Genomic DNA, 16,973 nt, shown 5'->3' on the forward strand with positions numbered 1-16,973 from the left:
GAGGTAGGCATAGCCAGCGAATTAGACTTATTCTAGGCCTATAAAAAGTAGTCTACATTAAGATAAATAGGCCTACAGTGCAGTTATAACCTAACTTATAGTTATAGCCTAACACATTTTCCTTCAAGGATTGTTTGTCGTCAAAGTTATTAAAGATAGTTGTAGCAGTGAGTTATTTTTATTTAATTAGTCTACTTAACTTCTAGGCTATATTCTTTGTCAGGATGGGTTGAATCAGGTTGAATACATTTGTATGGCCGTATGTTAACTATTGTGGAACACCCGCTAAAAAGATTACTGGAACGTGAAGATCAGGCCTATCAGCTTTTTTGCCCTGGGCGTAGGCCTATCATCACATTCTGTTTTGGTAATGCAAATTTAGAACGTGCTTCAGCAATCTCCATTTTGCTGCCCTACCTACTTTGACTATTTCAAGTTAAAGGCAAAACTATTAAACAAAGAAGTTGAGTTACAGATATGTTTGAACGACTCCATACGCCAGTGTCAACAGGTTCATACGTATTTAGAAGTCAACATTTTTTTTCCTGCTCTGCAAGAAATTATGTAAGACTGCCCTCTAGCGGTGAATAGGGATAGAGGCAGCCGTAGGAATATTTTCAATAATTCAGACATTAGGCCTACTTTGAAAATTATGGTCACACATTTTGAATAAGCAATGCACTACTGACATCATGACAAAAATGAGCAATAAGAGTTGAGCATATTTTTTTAATTATTATTATTGTTCTGTTCGTTGCTTAATCTTGATTATAGATTCTAGATTTGATTATAGGCCTATTCATTGCAGAAACTAAAAGAAATCAATGTGAAGTATAGCTTAGACAGACAGCAATATCTTCTTCAACCACTGGACAGTATGGAAACACACAACAAAACCCCAAGCTTATCTTCTCCCTATGATAACTGAATTACATTGATAACAGGTCTATTCACCCAGTCATATGATCAACTGGGACTGTCCCAAGACCATGGTCTTAGCTGGCAGTGGAGGTACTGCTGAGGGCCCCTGAAAACTGTGGTTACAGAGAACATTTTTATTACATTTGAGCAACAGTGCATGCAGTCTTTACTTCATGTCTTTATTTACAGTTGGCAGACTGTATCTCCTTTCCTCCAACACATGTTTAAACCTGAAACACTCTTCCAGCTGACTTTGGAGTTGATCGGCAACTGTGCGTATCTTTTTGGCAAATTTGGACTCCTTGCCTTTCTTCAACTTCTGGTCATCTCCTTTAGTGAAGAGCAGCTCCATGCCTGTTGCAAACCCCTCGATGATGCCAGCGGACCTGCTAGTGGCCCCCAGAGCTCCGCTGCTCCCCCCGGCCACCTCCATGATCTTGGCCACCGTTACGGCCTCAGCGTCAACGCCTTTCAAGGTGGAGAGGTCGTGTCTCCTCAGGTGCTCGGTCTCCGTCTGGACGAATGCCAGGCAGCGCTCGATGTCGCCCATCTCACTCGTGTAGTCCTGCAGGATCTTCTCCACTTTCTTCCTGTCCTGGGTGTTGGTGACTTTGCTGGCGATGGCAGCCGAGGCACCGGTGGCCGCGCCGGTTGCAGCCACGCCGACGCCAACGGCAGCCGCCGTTACCGCCAGGGATGCTCCCAAGGTGATGGGAGAGAGCACGATCCCGGCCACGGCGGCAACAGCCGCAACGCCTCCAACGGCACCGGCGGCACCCGTGATGGCGGCGATTTTCACCTTTTTAGAGACCTTGTCGATGTTGTCAGCAAGTGTCCGAAGTTCGGTGATGTGGTTCTGAAGAGACTCACCGCGGTCGGTCAGAAGAACATCATACACACGCAAGGACATCTGGATCCTTTGCACTTTCTTGGTGAATGTTCTAAGAAGGAGAAGAAGTACGGTTCAGCCGCAGATGAGCTACAGCTTGTTAAACAATCATGACATGTCTTTGTGGTCATAAATCTGTTAATGTAACTTAAAAAGCGATGTGTTAAAAATGACACATCTGCTGACTGTGCTCAGGGACAACACAGTTTGTGTCAGTTTCAACACACAATTGTGTGGCTTTCCGGGTGAAAGACAGATTTCAGCTAAAAAAACAAAAAAGTGTGTACCTTTTGTTTGTTTGCTTGCTTGTTGTTTTTCATCTTTCACCCACACAATTGCTGTGTTGAAATTGACACACAATTGTGTAGTCCAAGAGACTATGTGTCACATCACCTTTTAGAGTATGGTCTTTGAATATAACTTTTGTCCCTGAAAATGAAAGTGTTTTTTTTATCCACACCCTAGAGCTATTAGGCTACCAAACTCCACAGAACTCTAAAAAACAGAAAAACCTGCTTGAATCCGGTAATCAAACTGCAACATCTTCCTCTCCCTTGATGACTCAAAGTGTATGACCCATTTCCACATACCTGGCCTCTATGTCTTTTGACAACAGATGATCATTTGTCAGCTCGTCCCATGCTAAGAGGCAAGTAAGCATGATGAGTGTTATTATTCTAAAGCATATTTCTCAGAGACAATGTTCAGTAGTGGTCACAAAATATCCAAATCAACTCACGTTTTACTGAGCTCCACCACTGCATCAGCTCATCATTACCCTTCAGCAAACAAAAAAGATAAATCATCACTCACAACATAGCCTACGTGTTTCATGTGTCTGCATCTCCAAGTTTGGACATTTTATAATTCTGTAACTATCTGTATTGTAAATTGTGACAAAAACATTTAGAAACACATAGTTCCATGCCATGGAGTAGGGGCCTTCTTGATTGTGGCTTTTCTTGTTGACAGAGCTGTTGTCGTTGTCAGGATCTGGATATTTTTTAATGTGAAGACCAGACTTTGCTCCTGGATCTTGTGTGACCTTTTTTGAAAAATATGTCAGTGATTCATTATTATTATTTTTTGCACACTCCATTGATTGATTACCTGTTTTTAAATTAAGATTTAAAGAATAACTCTAACAGCACATATTTAATATTTCATGTTTGCTCCCAGCAAACATTTTTGCCCAATGTCAGTACAAAACAGAAATGTGCTGAACTTTTGGATAACATATTGCCTTATCACATATTTTCATTCCACTGTAGTCAGCAATAACAGACTGTGTAGACTTTTGCACCACAACCACTCACAAGAACTCACTCCTCTCAACATTCCAAACTTTCTAAATGATTTTGCTTTGGTACCTCAACATATTTGTCTTTGGTAACTAAGAATGTTTTATACTCACACCTCAAAGTCTTTATTAATACACAATAAGTATTCTCAATGCTGTTTTTCGCAAATTCAGTTATCTGTTTGCCAAATTCAAATAATCTGTAAATTACCTTCATATCAGTGTCCTTGGTATATTGGATGCCATGAGAGGGAAGTGGTGCAAGGTAATTAAATCCTTTTAGAGGATGTTCGCCCTTGCTGGGAGAAACTGGTGAGGGAATGGATTTCTGGCCCTGATGAGGTTGAAGGAGGGAAATGCGTACAGGTGTAAAATAAAAAACATGATTAGACACATATGATTAGACAGTCTTGTCTTTTAGTTTAGTTTAGTTTATTTGACAAACTATTGAAATACATGTCGGTACAAATCATGCATTAAAACAGTGTCAAGGATAGCACAAAAAGTCATAGACTATTCCATTGTGGTCCTTGATCTTAACGTACATATACAACACTTAAACACATAGCACAACACAACACTTAAAACACATATCCCAAACTCATATAACTACATGACACATTACTCAAACTCAACAAACCCTCCCACCCCTACCTACCCACTCACCCACCAGCCTACCTATTGTTGGATTTTAGCTAAAAGCCATTTCCTGACATTCCTTTTGAAACTGTATGGGTTTGTGTTCTGTTTGATAAATAAAGGCAGATCGTTCCACTCCAGTGCTCCTGTATAAGCAAATGAGCATTGCCCCATTCTGGTTCTACACCTCGGAGGGTGCAGGTTGGCTACGCTAGCCCTAGTCCTATGACTATGAGATTCCCCAGATCTGGAAAAATGGGTATTTAGGTACACTTGGGCCCTGTTGTTAATGACCTTGTGTACCATATTGAGCCTCAGCTGGGTCACTCTGGTCTGAACTGGTAACCAGTTGAGCACCTGGAAGTGCCTCCTTCCAATGTGTTCTTGAGGGCCCAGCCCCATCACAACCCTCACTTATTCTGAGAAACCTGCAATTTTCTTTTTAGTGAGGTTGACAGACCTGCTGCCCATGCTACGCTGCCGTAATCAAAATGACACTGCACTAGGCAGTTGGCTAGAAGGCGTAGGCTTTCACTGTCCAGCAGATCGGCCTTTCTGGCAAGAAACTTTGTGCGAGCGTTGAAAAAGTGGGTGGGGGGAGTGATTAAAACAGCTCTCCCACATCCATATCCATGGATGAGGTGCCCTTGAGCGAGACACCTAACCCCCCATCTGCTCCCGGGCGCCGGAATAAGGGCTGACCACCGCTCCTCACTGCTCCTGTTGTGTAGGTGTGCTCTAGTGTGTGGGCTACAAGCTCACCGCTCCTTGTGTGTGTGTGTGTGTGTGTGTGTGTGAATGTGTTCACATGACCCGCTGATGGGTAAAATGCAGAGAAAACATTTTGTCACAGGACAACCCCCTTCCCCTTGAGCACATTCCTGTGACTTAAGACAATTTTGCGTGCATTTGAAAACATATGATCATACCGCTGCCATGGCGATAGTGGTGCAGCTGTCTGAGATGCTGATGGCTGAAATGTCCGTGTGAAGCTGAGATGAATCTTTCACAACTTGGATTTTCTTTGGTGGAACTGGGGGCCTGGGACGCACATTACTAGGCTATACAGTGGGAGAGAATTTTTTTGTTTCAACATTGCATTGTGGACCAAATACATTCCATAGTGTTGAACTGATTAACTTACAGTATGTATTCAGTAATTAAGCACAAATAACATTTGTTAGATTCTCTGGTTGTTGCGTTGTGTTTTAGTTCTAATTTCTGTATTGAAGAGGGTCAATAAAGCTTGACGGCGGGATCAGGATCGGTGATTAGATGATGATTTATTGTAGATGGTACAACAATGAATAACAGCACACAGGCTAAGTCTCAAACAGTAAAACTGTGCGGCAACTATTCAGTTCAAAGGCAAAGTCTCTGTCCCAGATGTTGTGGCTCCCGGCAACCTCATAGGCACATGTGGAGTGAAAAGAAAGAGCAGTATCAGTTGAAGGATAGTCATGAAAACAACAGTGTGTATATATATATATATATATATATATATATATATATATATATATATATATATATATATATATATATATATATAATCATCTATTATAGGGGTGTAGCATCCTCCCAACCCTGGTCCCCCAGTGAGTCCCCGGTTAAGGGCTTCTACATACTCGACGCACCCGACCGTAGCACGACACCGTGACGTCAAAATGACGTAGATCTTGCTGGCGCGCCAGGATTTTAGCCAGGTAGCGCGAGGTAGCGCACCACTCATTTTTTTTCAGACGAGCGCGACAAAGCGGAAACAGGAAGATGGACTAGTTCGAGGGCAAGCGAGAGTTGCAGTGTTTTGTTACAGTCGTGAATTTTTAATAGTTTGCTGGATAAGTTAACAAAGTTACCAGCGAGAGTTGCAACACATGGAATTAAGAGGAAAGAATAGAAACGATTTATTTTCAAACAAAGGATATCTATTAAGGCCTGAACAAAATCTCTTTCCACTTCAGGAAATTATACAAACTCAGCCAGCTGCTAGCTAGCTAGCCAGCTAACTAAACTGTTTAAATTATTAAAATTTCCCTCGGGATGACTAAAGTATCTATCTATATATCTATCTATCCCGGCAAGTGCGCACACCTTGGAAACTAGATGATAATGATGGTGGTAGTTGTGAATAGTAGCAACCAAAGTCTGAAGTACCATCACAGAGGCTAGCTAATAGCAGAGCCCGTTTACATTCTCTGCTACTAGTGTTTCTTAATGCAGCTTCTTCTGCTGTGTAACGTAGTTAGCGTTAATCTTTTCACAACAGCGACACCTCTGTTCAGGAGAATATTGCAACTAGTTTCGTGACCACGACGCACGAGTATAAATGGTTACGGGGCTTCTGTGACGTCACATTGTCGCGCTACCGGTCGGGTGCGTCGAGTATGTGGAACGTTTAACCCGTTGCTGCGTGTTCAGCTCCCTTACGGGTGTCCCCAGAAAACCACCTCTAGAACCAGGACTACAGGATTACTCCCCCGTCTCGATCTAGCTTAACTGTAATCATTCTCAAAAATCGGCAATTGCAATCGTATCCAATCGCAATCAGTAATTACACATATTTAATCATCAAAATCAATTATAAGACTTATCTAAGTCTATAATTTTTCATAACATGAGTTTGTGTCAAGAAGAGTCCACTACCACAGCACTCTGAGCATGCTCGGGTTCTCAAAGAAAGATTCTACTCTCGGATCCCTAACCTTTCATTTTTCCTGACGTCCTAAATTCCCTGTCAAAATGAAAGTCTCCCGTGAATCTTCCCCCCTCTAGTTCACACCTCACCCCTAAAAGAAGATCGGCGGAAAGTCAGATACCCAAGCGCGTCATGTTTCCGGCGGTTCTATTAGTTTGCAATGGCTCGCATGTATCCACTTTTCTCTCACCCTGGAACTTCACTGCCGACTGTGTTATCAACAAAATCTGATATGGCCGTTCGTACTTTACCCCTAGCGCTAACCTTTGGGGCTTGTGAATCATCACCCATTGTCCTGGCCTCCTTCCTGAGGGTCTCCCCAGGCCTCTTCCTGGTTAGCCGCTGTTTGGACTGCCTTCGTCAATTGCACACAGTAAGTCAGTATCGCATCCGATGTCAGGTGGATGTCGGCTTTCCTCAAATCAATCGTTCCTGGTGCCGAGAAAGGCCTGCCAGTCACAATCTCGAATGGGCTGAGTCCAGTGTCTCTGTTGCTTGTAGCTCGCATGCTACACAAGACCGCTGGTAAGGCGTCAACCCAGGGAATGCCTTCTTGATGTTTCTTGGTCAGCCGTTCCTTCAAAGTCCGGTTCGCTCTCTCCACCTGTCCTGACGATTCTGGATGGTATGGGCAGTTCAAGGACCAGTGCACACTCAGCATGCGGGCCACCTCGGTGCAGACTGCTCCAGTGAAGTGTGTTCCGTTGTCTGAGCAGATCTGTTCCGGCAATCCGTATCGGGGAATGATGTCTTTCACAAGGACTTTGGCAGTGTGTAGTGCAGTTCCAGATCGTGCAGGGAATGCCTCAATCCACCTGGAGAACTTGCACAGGACAACCAGAACATCTCGGTAGCCTTTGCACTTGGGAAGAGTGATGTAATCTATCTGGAGAATTCTGAATGGTCCTGGTGGAGCTGGTGTCTTCAGCATTGGCAACTTAACCTTCTTGTCGTGATTGTTTTGCCGACAGGTGACACACTACTTGACGATGTCTGTGGCCGTTGCTGTGAACTTCGGTGACCACCAGACCTGTATGAATCTGTTCCATATCTTCTCCACTCCCACGTGTCCAAGTGAATGAATTTGCGCCGTCAGATATGGTAGAAGACTTTCTGGAGCCACTGTTCGTGTTCCAAACCTCCACAAGTTGTCATCATGGAGCTTCGCCACATTTTCAATCCAAATCCATTTTTCTTCTCGGCTCGAGCTGTTCTGCATGTCTATGATGTTGGCCAAACTTTCCCGTTTTTCCCCTTCAGATGTTTTCTTGACCTTCTTTATCACTCTCATCATGCATTTCTCATCGTCATTTTCAAAAATGTTCCTGTTACCGTTAGATCCGTCCGTGTTTCCATTTCCGTGTCCATTCTCGTTAGTCGTTTCGTTATCCCCTCCCTCTCTTTTTCTTGCGGCTGTTCTTGACACCGCATCCGCCATTGCATTGCCTCTTGCTTTAATGGTGTCTTGCCTTGTATGTGCCTTTACTTTGATCACTGCCAGTTCCATTGGCAGCTGCATTGCATCCAACAATTCTGCCACAATCTGTCCGTTCTTGATGGGACATTGTTTCACACACGGAGGTGGTTTTCCAGTCAGTCTGACAGGTTCCATTTCCAACAGTCCACAGTCATTCCTTTCCTTAGCCCATGCAGGATGTTCCAGGAGATCCTCTCTTTTTAGCCTTCTCAGGTTCCACAAGACTTCTCCATCTCCTTCTACAATGGCTATGGTGACTGGGGCTGTCTGCTTCAGACTGAATTTTTCTCCGGTTGGTCCACCAGCTGTCTTGATGATGCCTGACAGAGGTATTTCGTGTTTCTTTAATAGGTCGGATAAAAATACTTTAAGTTCAGCGCCAGTATCAATCAAGAATTCAATTTTGATGTGTTCTTCAAGCAAGGCAGTAGCATAGAGGGTGTTGTCAGTTCTCACTGGTTGGTAAAGCACAGACACGCCGTCGGTGGTCGCTACTGTGCGCACAGGGCATATGAGTGCCTCGTCAGCTGACTCATCCCAGGCATCCCAGTCCTCCATCGCTGGCCTGGTTTTCATTGTCTTAGGCCTTGTTACCGGAGCAGTCGCTCCCTGGGCAGCATTGGATGTAGATGCCCCATCATTCACTGGTGCAGGTGGGGGTGAGGGAGGTGGGGGTGGGTGAGGTAAAGAGTTGACAGGTGGTGGTGGTGGTGGTGGTGGGGTAGGGAAAAAGTTGACAGGTGGGTAAGGTGGGTATGGGCTTGTAGCCAGTGGCATTGGTAACAACCATGGAGGAGGAGGAGGTACTGAAGCTATGGCTAGTGGCTGTGGATAGCCATACTGGAGTGGAGCAGTTTGATGATGGTTGGTTGCAGACGTTCTTCCTTGTCTTTGTGGATTGTAGAAAGCAGTGGCTGCTGATGGGGCCAGAATGATTTGTTTTGTGTCACCTGCTGGCTGTTGGTCAGGTGGGGTGCTGTTTCTTGGCCCATGTGGGGTTCCCATAACAGCAGCAATGAAGCTGTCTTTATCAATGTCCACTGCACTTCTAGATGTCTCCACCATGCCATATGGTGCTGTTGAGTCCAAGTCAGGCAGAGTCGGATTGAGGCGGGTGCTTGGTTGCCTGTTGCGACCCCCGCCCACAATAGGTGCCGGTGTGTATGGGAGGAGTTGGCTCCTCCCCGATGAGTGGGCCTCTGAGGCCTAGTCCACACGTACCAAACCGATCTTTTTTTCCTCCGTCTTCCCTGGAACCGTATCAAGAATATTTGCGTCCAAACGGATCCATCTCAACACGACTCAACACGTTACTTCATACCCCAGGCCTATAGGTGGCACTGTGTCTTTACAGAAATTCACCAAAACTTGCAAAACTTGCGCAATAAAAACAGACAGAATAGGCTACGGCGAAATGGCTAGTGCAAGGAAACCAGAATTGTTTGTATGGACTGATGGTGAACTGTCAACTGTAGCCAACTGTAAAACTAATAAACTTTATTTTACGGTTTGTGAAGGATGCAGTCCCGTCCTTTATTTGGCTAACGCAGGTAGGCCTACTAATCACCTTTACTTTCTTTGGTTGTAGGATAGTCCGTGATTCACATTAGTTTTGGCTATCACCGCAATTAGGCTACTAAACGCAAGGCTTAACGTTACCCAAGTTCTAGGCTATTCTGTCGCCACATTTATAATATTGCTATAAAACCTTCGTTAGTAACAGTCAATACTTTTGCCTGCATCAAATCGTGCATTCGCATTCAGTGTGCTACCATCGGCTTAACGTGAGTTCTAAGCGTCTTTGTATGCTTATATCTGATTTCACTCGACTGTGAATGCATGTATATATGTTGTAAGACATGAAAAATAAATAAATGACACTGGCACTACGCACAAAGTAATGTAGCCTAAACTTACACCGCACTTTCCTAATAACTTAAGTTCTCTCGCGTCACTGACGGTAGCTAGAATGCATAAAAAAAACACCGGGAAAAACAGTGTTCAGTCCACCAAGTCATAAGCTATCGGCCCTGCGCAGCATCAGTTGTGATATCTTAACGGAGTGTAATCGTAGGTAATGTCATGTATGAAAACTAGTATTGTTAGGCAATACTATAAGTGCAAGTCCAGGGCAGCTGAGGTGTGGCGATGACATCATTGATACGCAAGCAGGATGTGCGGTTTCGCTGTCTAAACGAACTCAAACGGGCTACGGTTTCAGATTTCTCCACTCTGGGACCAGGTTTCAGAAAAGTGCGGTTTCGGGCAGTGCGTTTACAGGATTCGTTTGGACACTCGGCCAAGACGAAGCAAAACCTCTGCGTTTAACCTAAAAAGCGTCTCCGTGTGGACAGGCCCTGAGACTACTCCTCTTCGCCTCATTCCACTCTGTTCTGGCAACACATCCGCTTCCATGAGTTGTTCCTCCAAATCACGTCTGTCCATCTCTGTTCTCCAAATCCTGTCTCGGATCTCTAATTCCAACTTCTCTATTTTCCTTTGTAATTTTTTCTCAAATTTGCCCAATTGTAATTTCACTGCCATCCAATCTGACACATAGTCTTGTATCTCAGCTAAGGCCTGCAACTTAGTTTTCCTACCAAGAACCATATCTGGATTGTGCTAATATCAAATCATTAAATATTAAATTGTACTATGTGTTTCGTGCAGTGACGTGATCCTTTTAAATATATTTTTTTATATTTTTCCGTGATGTGGTAGTGATATAGTGACAACTTTGACCTTTGAAAATGTGGTTAGTAATTTTTTCGCCTCTCAATTGTTCACAGGTTGTCTATCTCTTATTTTATTTGTATTTTTTCCCACACTCACACACACACACACACGCTCGCTGCTCCCGCCAGGGAAAAGAAAACACTCTCTCTATCGCTCCATAACCTGACACTTGGTAAGTTATTTTACTCACAGCATGAAGCCACAACAATAAATTTCACCAGTGTCAGTTTCACTTAACTTAGACTGTTTCTTTTCTCCCAAAACGGCTGGACAACGATAAAAATGAATGTCTCACTCACACCTTAACAATCTCTCTTAAATTCACAGTTGACCAAGTCAACAAAAAAACATAGGTGGAAACCCTATCCCACTTTTCAAATACTGCACAACCAAAACACCCCACTCTGGTGATTTCGTCTCCTTTCCGTATCACTGTAGCACTAAGTTTAGTCCTAGGCCATTAAACTAAACAAAGACCGTTGAGAAACAACCACACAGTTCACTCAGCAAAATAATGACTGTAGCAACTCCTCCTGTTTTCTCATTGGCACACGCACAGCATTTATCTCATAAAACTCACACAGCTTAACATGTAATGGCAGTACAGAAAAAGAAAAGATTTAATCCCCCAAGCTTCTCCGTAGTTAATCGATTACTTCTTTTAATTCGTTCACGAATCTATCAGATTACCCAAAACTTCTTATATCAAATGACATCTAGAGCTCATCAATCATTGATATAGGTATATAGGTATGTTACTTGTCAAAACACTTAATGACACAAACTTCAATACTCTCATTACGGGCAGCTTTTAATTTCTAATTTATGTAATAAATTAGCTTTACTTTGGTTCTTTTTGCTTTTACCTGGTCAGAATGTCTTCACTGCAGCAGGGTGCGCAGTGCAGCAGTGTTTCCCCTCTTGGCAGGCTTCCAGCTGGGATTCAGTCACGTCAATCAGAGTGCCAAGATGGACTCTACTTACAGATGTTCAAAATCCAAAATCTGCCCCCGAAGTCTCTTTGAACCCGTTGGATGATCTCGTCTTCCCTCTCCTCTTGCGGTCGGGTCACGATAACCAAATGTTGTCATTTTTCTTCTCCTTTTGCGAGAAGGGTCACGGCACCAAATGTTAGATTCTCTGGTTGTTGCGTTGTGTTTTAGTTCTAATGTCTGTATTGAAGATGGTCAATAAAGCTTGACGGCGGGATCAGGATCGGCGATTAGATGATGATTTATTGTAGATGGTACAACAACGAATAACAGCACACAGGCTAAGTCTCAAACAGTAAAACTGTGCAGAGTCTAACAGTTGTGGTTGTTATTAGAAGCGGCTGCTGAGCCTTCCGACAGAAGATGCTCCTCGGGTCGCTTCCTCGATCCGTCTCCGAGTCAAAACCTAAGACAAAGCCTGTTATACTAAAACATACAAACGTCAATCATGCCAACGTGGCAGGTGCCAACCAGTGTACACAACCCGGCCCTGGCCAGATGGAGATACTAGCCCGAATAGGCAGACATGCTGTCTCCCTCGGCCCATGTTATCACTGATGTTCCTCGGATGTTCCTAAACATTGGCCTGTATGACCTTCCTGCTGGTACACAGGCCTAAGGCACAGTTATGTACAATAATATGAACCTCTCCCCGTTGTATACTACACACAGATGTAACATATGAACACATCAGAATACAGTGAGAATACCCCAGAATTCTACACATTTTACAAACCAGTCTTGTGGAGACTGTCATCTTTAGACAAAAAGTTAAATTAATACAATACCAGAATGGAATGTCTTCTCAAAGTCATTCTATAATATATTATTTATCTACTGGAGTTTAGTGAACTAGATGTACCGGATAGCGGTACAAAATATGACCGCCGCTCAGTCCTGTACATCCGTTCCGCGAAAATAAATCACACTTCAATTTGTCTCCATATTTTACTCCATCCCCCACTCTTGAAACTTTTGTGTATGCTTGTTTGGCATGCCTGAGTGTGTGTGTGCGGCTGCACAGAAAGTAGCCTACTTGTGCTGAAAAGGTGAATAGATTGTAGAATAGCCAAAGAAGATGTAGCATTGTTATAAACCCTTTAAAATCTCTAAACAATCACAAGTAGGGCAGTTCATCACAGTTCATCCATTGCAACTGGATTGATGAAAGGTCACTTACACCTGTAGGCTACATTGTATTTGGGAAAAGCAAAAGGTATCAGCATAATGTTATTTATTTATTTATTTTTTATGTATTTATAAACAAAAACATCTCTGTCAGTTCCATGCCGTTTTCAACAGCTATCAAAAACAAAGGTCATTTTTGGATGGATGGATTTTTTGTGAATGTTTCTTCTTCTACATAAGATTGTAGTCATCGTTAGTTCATGTAATACTTTATTGTCAATGCACAAATTAAGTAACAGTAGTCTGAAACGTTATTGTTAATGCACAAATTAAGTAACAGTAGCCTATAGTCTGAAACGAAATGCTGTTTTACATCTAACCAGTGGTGCAAATAACTGACATGTCCAAATGGGCCTTGATGAAATGCGTCGCTAGACTGTTCATACACATTTTAACGGGCCAAAGTTGAAGAGCTTTTGTCCGTTATTGTTCGTGCAAATATAGGCTGATTCATGTTCCCTTGCATTGTTTAACTGAGATCCATGGCTAGTCTGGCTTTCATCAGACCAAGCTCAATCTTTTAAGAAATCAAAAAATAAATAGCGGGCAGATCAGGCTGGGTTCACCTAGCCTAGTCCATAGGCACCCGATATTGTTTAATTTTCCGATTGAGATATACACGCTCTGGCTATTCTAAATGCAAAAATGCATCAGGGAGTTATGACAAAACGGTAACTAACAAACTAGATCCTAATAGAAAGCTGTTAGCTTCCCTAAGCTACAGGTAGGATTATAAGGTAGGCCTATTTACAACATAAATTGTCAATAGGCTATGCTGGCGACACAAATAAAATCTCCTTTGGAAACCAATGGCTTACGCCTTACAGTATCAAGCGGACTTAAACTGTCATATCGTGGCGAAAAGTTGTAATAACATTCACGCAGCTCCAAGAGTCAAGGAAAGCGCGAATGAAGTAGCCACTTCTAAATGGGACCCACTACACAGTAGCTTAAGGTGTTTTGCTAAAGCAGCCATAATGAAATGAAGGTGTCATTGTTTGGATACTTCACACACACGTGCTTTTTAATTTCACAGACTACAACTACCAAGCTGTAATCAAAGCACATCGATTCCCCTCTCACACCCTGCACGCACTTAAAGCAAAATAAACAGGCGTCTCAGTCTCACGCATGTATAGGCAAAACTGTATCAAACCGGTGTAAGTAAATCTTCCATTGCACAAAATGATTTTGTAGCACGTGCAATAAATGACAGTCGAAAGATACAAACAGTGCTGCTATACATTTGCTTGGTATAACCGCATTTATAGTTTTCTACAAATGCAATAAATCAAATGCCTCCATCACTCAACCAACGCTAAGGGTAACATTACCTAGGTCCTTATTGATATTACAAGATTAACGTACCTGCAGTAAAAACCAAGCATGTCCGATAAACATCCTCATTTATTTCGGCTTCAAGAAGAAATGGGAATTACACTTCATGTGAACATCGTCCTATCCTTATTAGATGTTCGCTGCGGTAAATTACAGTCCTTGTATGAAGCGTCCATTGTTTTTTCCAACCCACTTTTAACTTCCAACAAAATTACGTCTCACTGCAACGATGCGCCATCTAGTGGACAAACGACTACTTCTCGCCAATACTGAAAATGCAGCCATGATGATGATGATGAATATTTATTTTGGCTTTCTTTTAATCCTACTGAATTTGTAATTATGTATCGGCCGTTCTAATACCGATAGTATGTGGGTGCCTGTGTGTGTGCATGTGTATATGTGTGCACCGCCATTTACAGGCCAATGAGTGTACAGTCACTAAATGTACACATAACCTAATTTTTTTAGACCCCCCCATGGATGAAATTCTACGAAACTTGGCATACCCCCGGAGAATGCCAGGTCAATCATACACTTAAAATTTGGTGCAGTTCTGAACATCTTAACTGAAGATAGGGGCGATTAAAGCAGAATAATATTGCATTCTCTTTATTTACCGGGGGGTGGGGGGGCAAATCACAAATGTGTGATTATGAGCCAGGTTGATGTGGGCCCTTGAGACCAACATACCATAAAAGATTCTTCATCCTCAGTGCCACGGTTCAGGTAGTTATTTAGGAAAAACTGTTTTTTTTTGCGGTTCAGGGGGCCCAGCACGGGGGGGGGGAATGAAATTTTTCCGTAAAAGTCTAGTGGGGCTACATACCCACCAAATTTCATGTACCCCGGTGGTTCGGTGTCCCGGGTATCAATGACCAAAAATTCAGGGAGTAGATGACGGGAAAAATTCTTGAATTGTGTGCATGTGTGCGTGTACAAATTTATGTTTATGTGTGTGGGTGTGTGTGTGTGTGTGTGTGTGTGTGTGTGTATGTGCGTGCTTGTGTGTTTGCCTGCGTATGTGTGTTTGTGCATGTGCATGCATGCGTACATATGTCTACTGTGTGAGTATGTGTCATACGTATGATTACTGTAAATGTATGTGTGTGCGTGTGTATCTGTTTATGCACATGTGTGCACATGGAATGGGTTAACATGACCCCTGGAGGCAAACATACGGAAAAAATTGGTCATCCTAGGCCCTACAGTTCTCAAGATATTCACAGTCCAGTCCAGCGGGGGGGGGGGGGGGGCTACAGATCAAAACGAAGAATGACGGTTCCATGCTATCCATGTGGGGTTACATGCCCACCAAGTTTCGTGTACCCCGGTCTTGGGAATCATTGACGGAAATTTGGGCATGCGAAAAAGAAAAAGAAAAAAAAAAAAAAGAAAAAAAATCTGACTAAACCTATATGACCGCCGCTTCGCTGCGCGGCGGTCATAATTATAGCCTAACTGATTAAGGTTGACTGAAACCCCACCCAAGTGAAACATCTTGCATATGCAGTTTGTCTGCCAGTGGCAAACAGTTCTCAAACTGTTGGAGGATATAGTCACTGCAACATCAGTTTTTCTTAGGTTTGCATATTATTTTGTACCCTCCAAGCAAAACTGAAGTGGAGGCTAGACGCAAGAAAACGCCATTTATCAACCTCTGAAATTTCAGAAATAGAGTTTATCCACCTCTTATTAGAGTTTACTCACCAATTGCAACTTTTTAACATTCAAAAATCAAATGTATTATCCACATTCATTATATGTACACTCATCAATACTCTATGAACCATTCATATTAATACCACTGGTATTGTTATAATCATTGTACAATAACCTCCACCATCATCGAACATACTGAATGCGATCGCTGAATGCGATCCGATTCCGCATGGCGCTGTCTACCTGTGAATACTTATTTTACCACTACACCCCTGCTCACAAGGAAAAGGCAACATGCACATTACAACAGACACACTTCTCCCCCAAACAAAAATGATTGAAACTCAAGGTTAACACAGCATCATGTGTGATATGATAACTCATACAGTACTGTGCACGGCACACAGATATAGTTTCTACCTCCGGCATGCTTGGAGAATTGGAGACAGGGGAGGTCAGGGCACTCTGTGGTTGGTTGCCCGCGTTGGCTGACAAGCGTGTCCTAGGAGCTGGCACAGGCCGCTGCAACACACACACAAAAAACACTCCAGTCAGACGCTGATAGTGGACTTACCTTGGAAAATGTGTCAGACATTTTAATCTTTTCCATTGAATGCAGACAATCAAACAGAAGTACTCACATGATCCATGTTGCAGGATGTAGACAGACTCCTGCAGTGTATGCTTAGTGTAGTGTAATGTGGCTAAGACTGTGGCTATTGTAAGCACTTTCATGAATACATGACCAGGGTGGGGTTAGAATGTATCTCAACACACAGACAGGTTTGACAGGAGGTGTTGGTATCATCATAACATGCATTCTATAACTTTCATTTTTGCATGGACCTGAAGTCAACTCTCTTGTTGTTATGCTGCATTTACTTGCTCTAGGCTATTTGTTTTTAGCATGGGCCTTGATTCAGTGAGTGACAATAATATCACTAATTTGCATAAGGTCTACAAACATGACTGTCATAAAACAGGACATTAACAGGATATTTGTCTTTGCAGGATATTTGTTAAATTACCTACATTATGTATTAAAACTATGTAATAGTTATGTAATAACCTATGCATTACAACAACAGTTAAACAAAACAGTTTGCCAGAAATATGACTCAGGTTTTGAACTTAGC

The 16,973-nt window shown here is 42.8% G+C and overlaps 1 protein-coding gene across 1 annotated transcript; it reads right to left on the reverse strand.

The window, feature by feature from the left end:
• Positions 1-715: 715 nt before the first annotated feature.
• LOC121718200 lies at positions 716-16,600 on the reverse strand. Its single transcript, XM_042103118.1, has 9 exons — positions 16,479-16,600; positions 16,258-16,359; positions 4,679-4,810; positions 3,322-3,453; positions 2,727-2,855; positions 2,550-2,595; positions 2,401-2,452; positions 1,001-1,862; positions 716-949 (listed from the first exon to the last, which is right to left on the reverse strand). Exons 1-8 carry the CDS (start codon positions 16,485-16,487, stop codon positions 1,088-1,090), a joined length of 1,377 nt encoding a protein of 458 aa, XP_041959052.1. The 5' UTR covers positions 16,488-16,600; the 3' UTR covers positions 716-949; positions 1,001-1,087.
• Between the last annotated feature and the right edge of the window lie 373 nt (positions 16,601-16,973).

This window comes from Alosa sapidissima, chromosome 9 (assembly GCF_018492685.1).
Source record: "Alosa sapidissima isolate fAloSap1 chromosome 9, fAloSap1.pri, whole genome shotgun sequence".
In the NCBI taxonomy this organism is placed as follows: domain Eukaryota; kingdom Metazoa; phylum Chordata; class Actinopteri; order Clupeiformes; family Clupeidae; genus Alosa; species Alosa sapidissima.

Bases quoted from the DNA above. Each gene is read 5' to 3' on its own strand.
- LOC121718200 (XM_042103118.1), bottom strand. The intron at 4,811-16,257 runs GTAGAAACTATA...CCCACTGTATAG, and splicing joins ATTCTCCAAGCATGCCGGAG to CCTAGTAATGTGCGTCCCAG. The intron at 2,596-2,726 runs GTGTTTCTAAAT...CTTTTTTGTTTG, and splicing joins ACTCCATGGCATGGAACTAT to CTGAAGGGTAATGATGAGCT.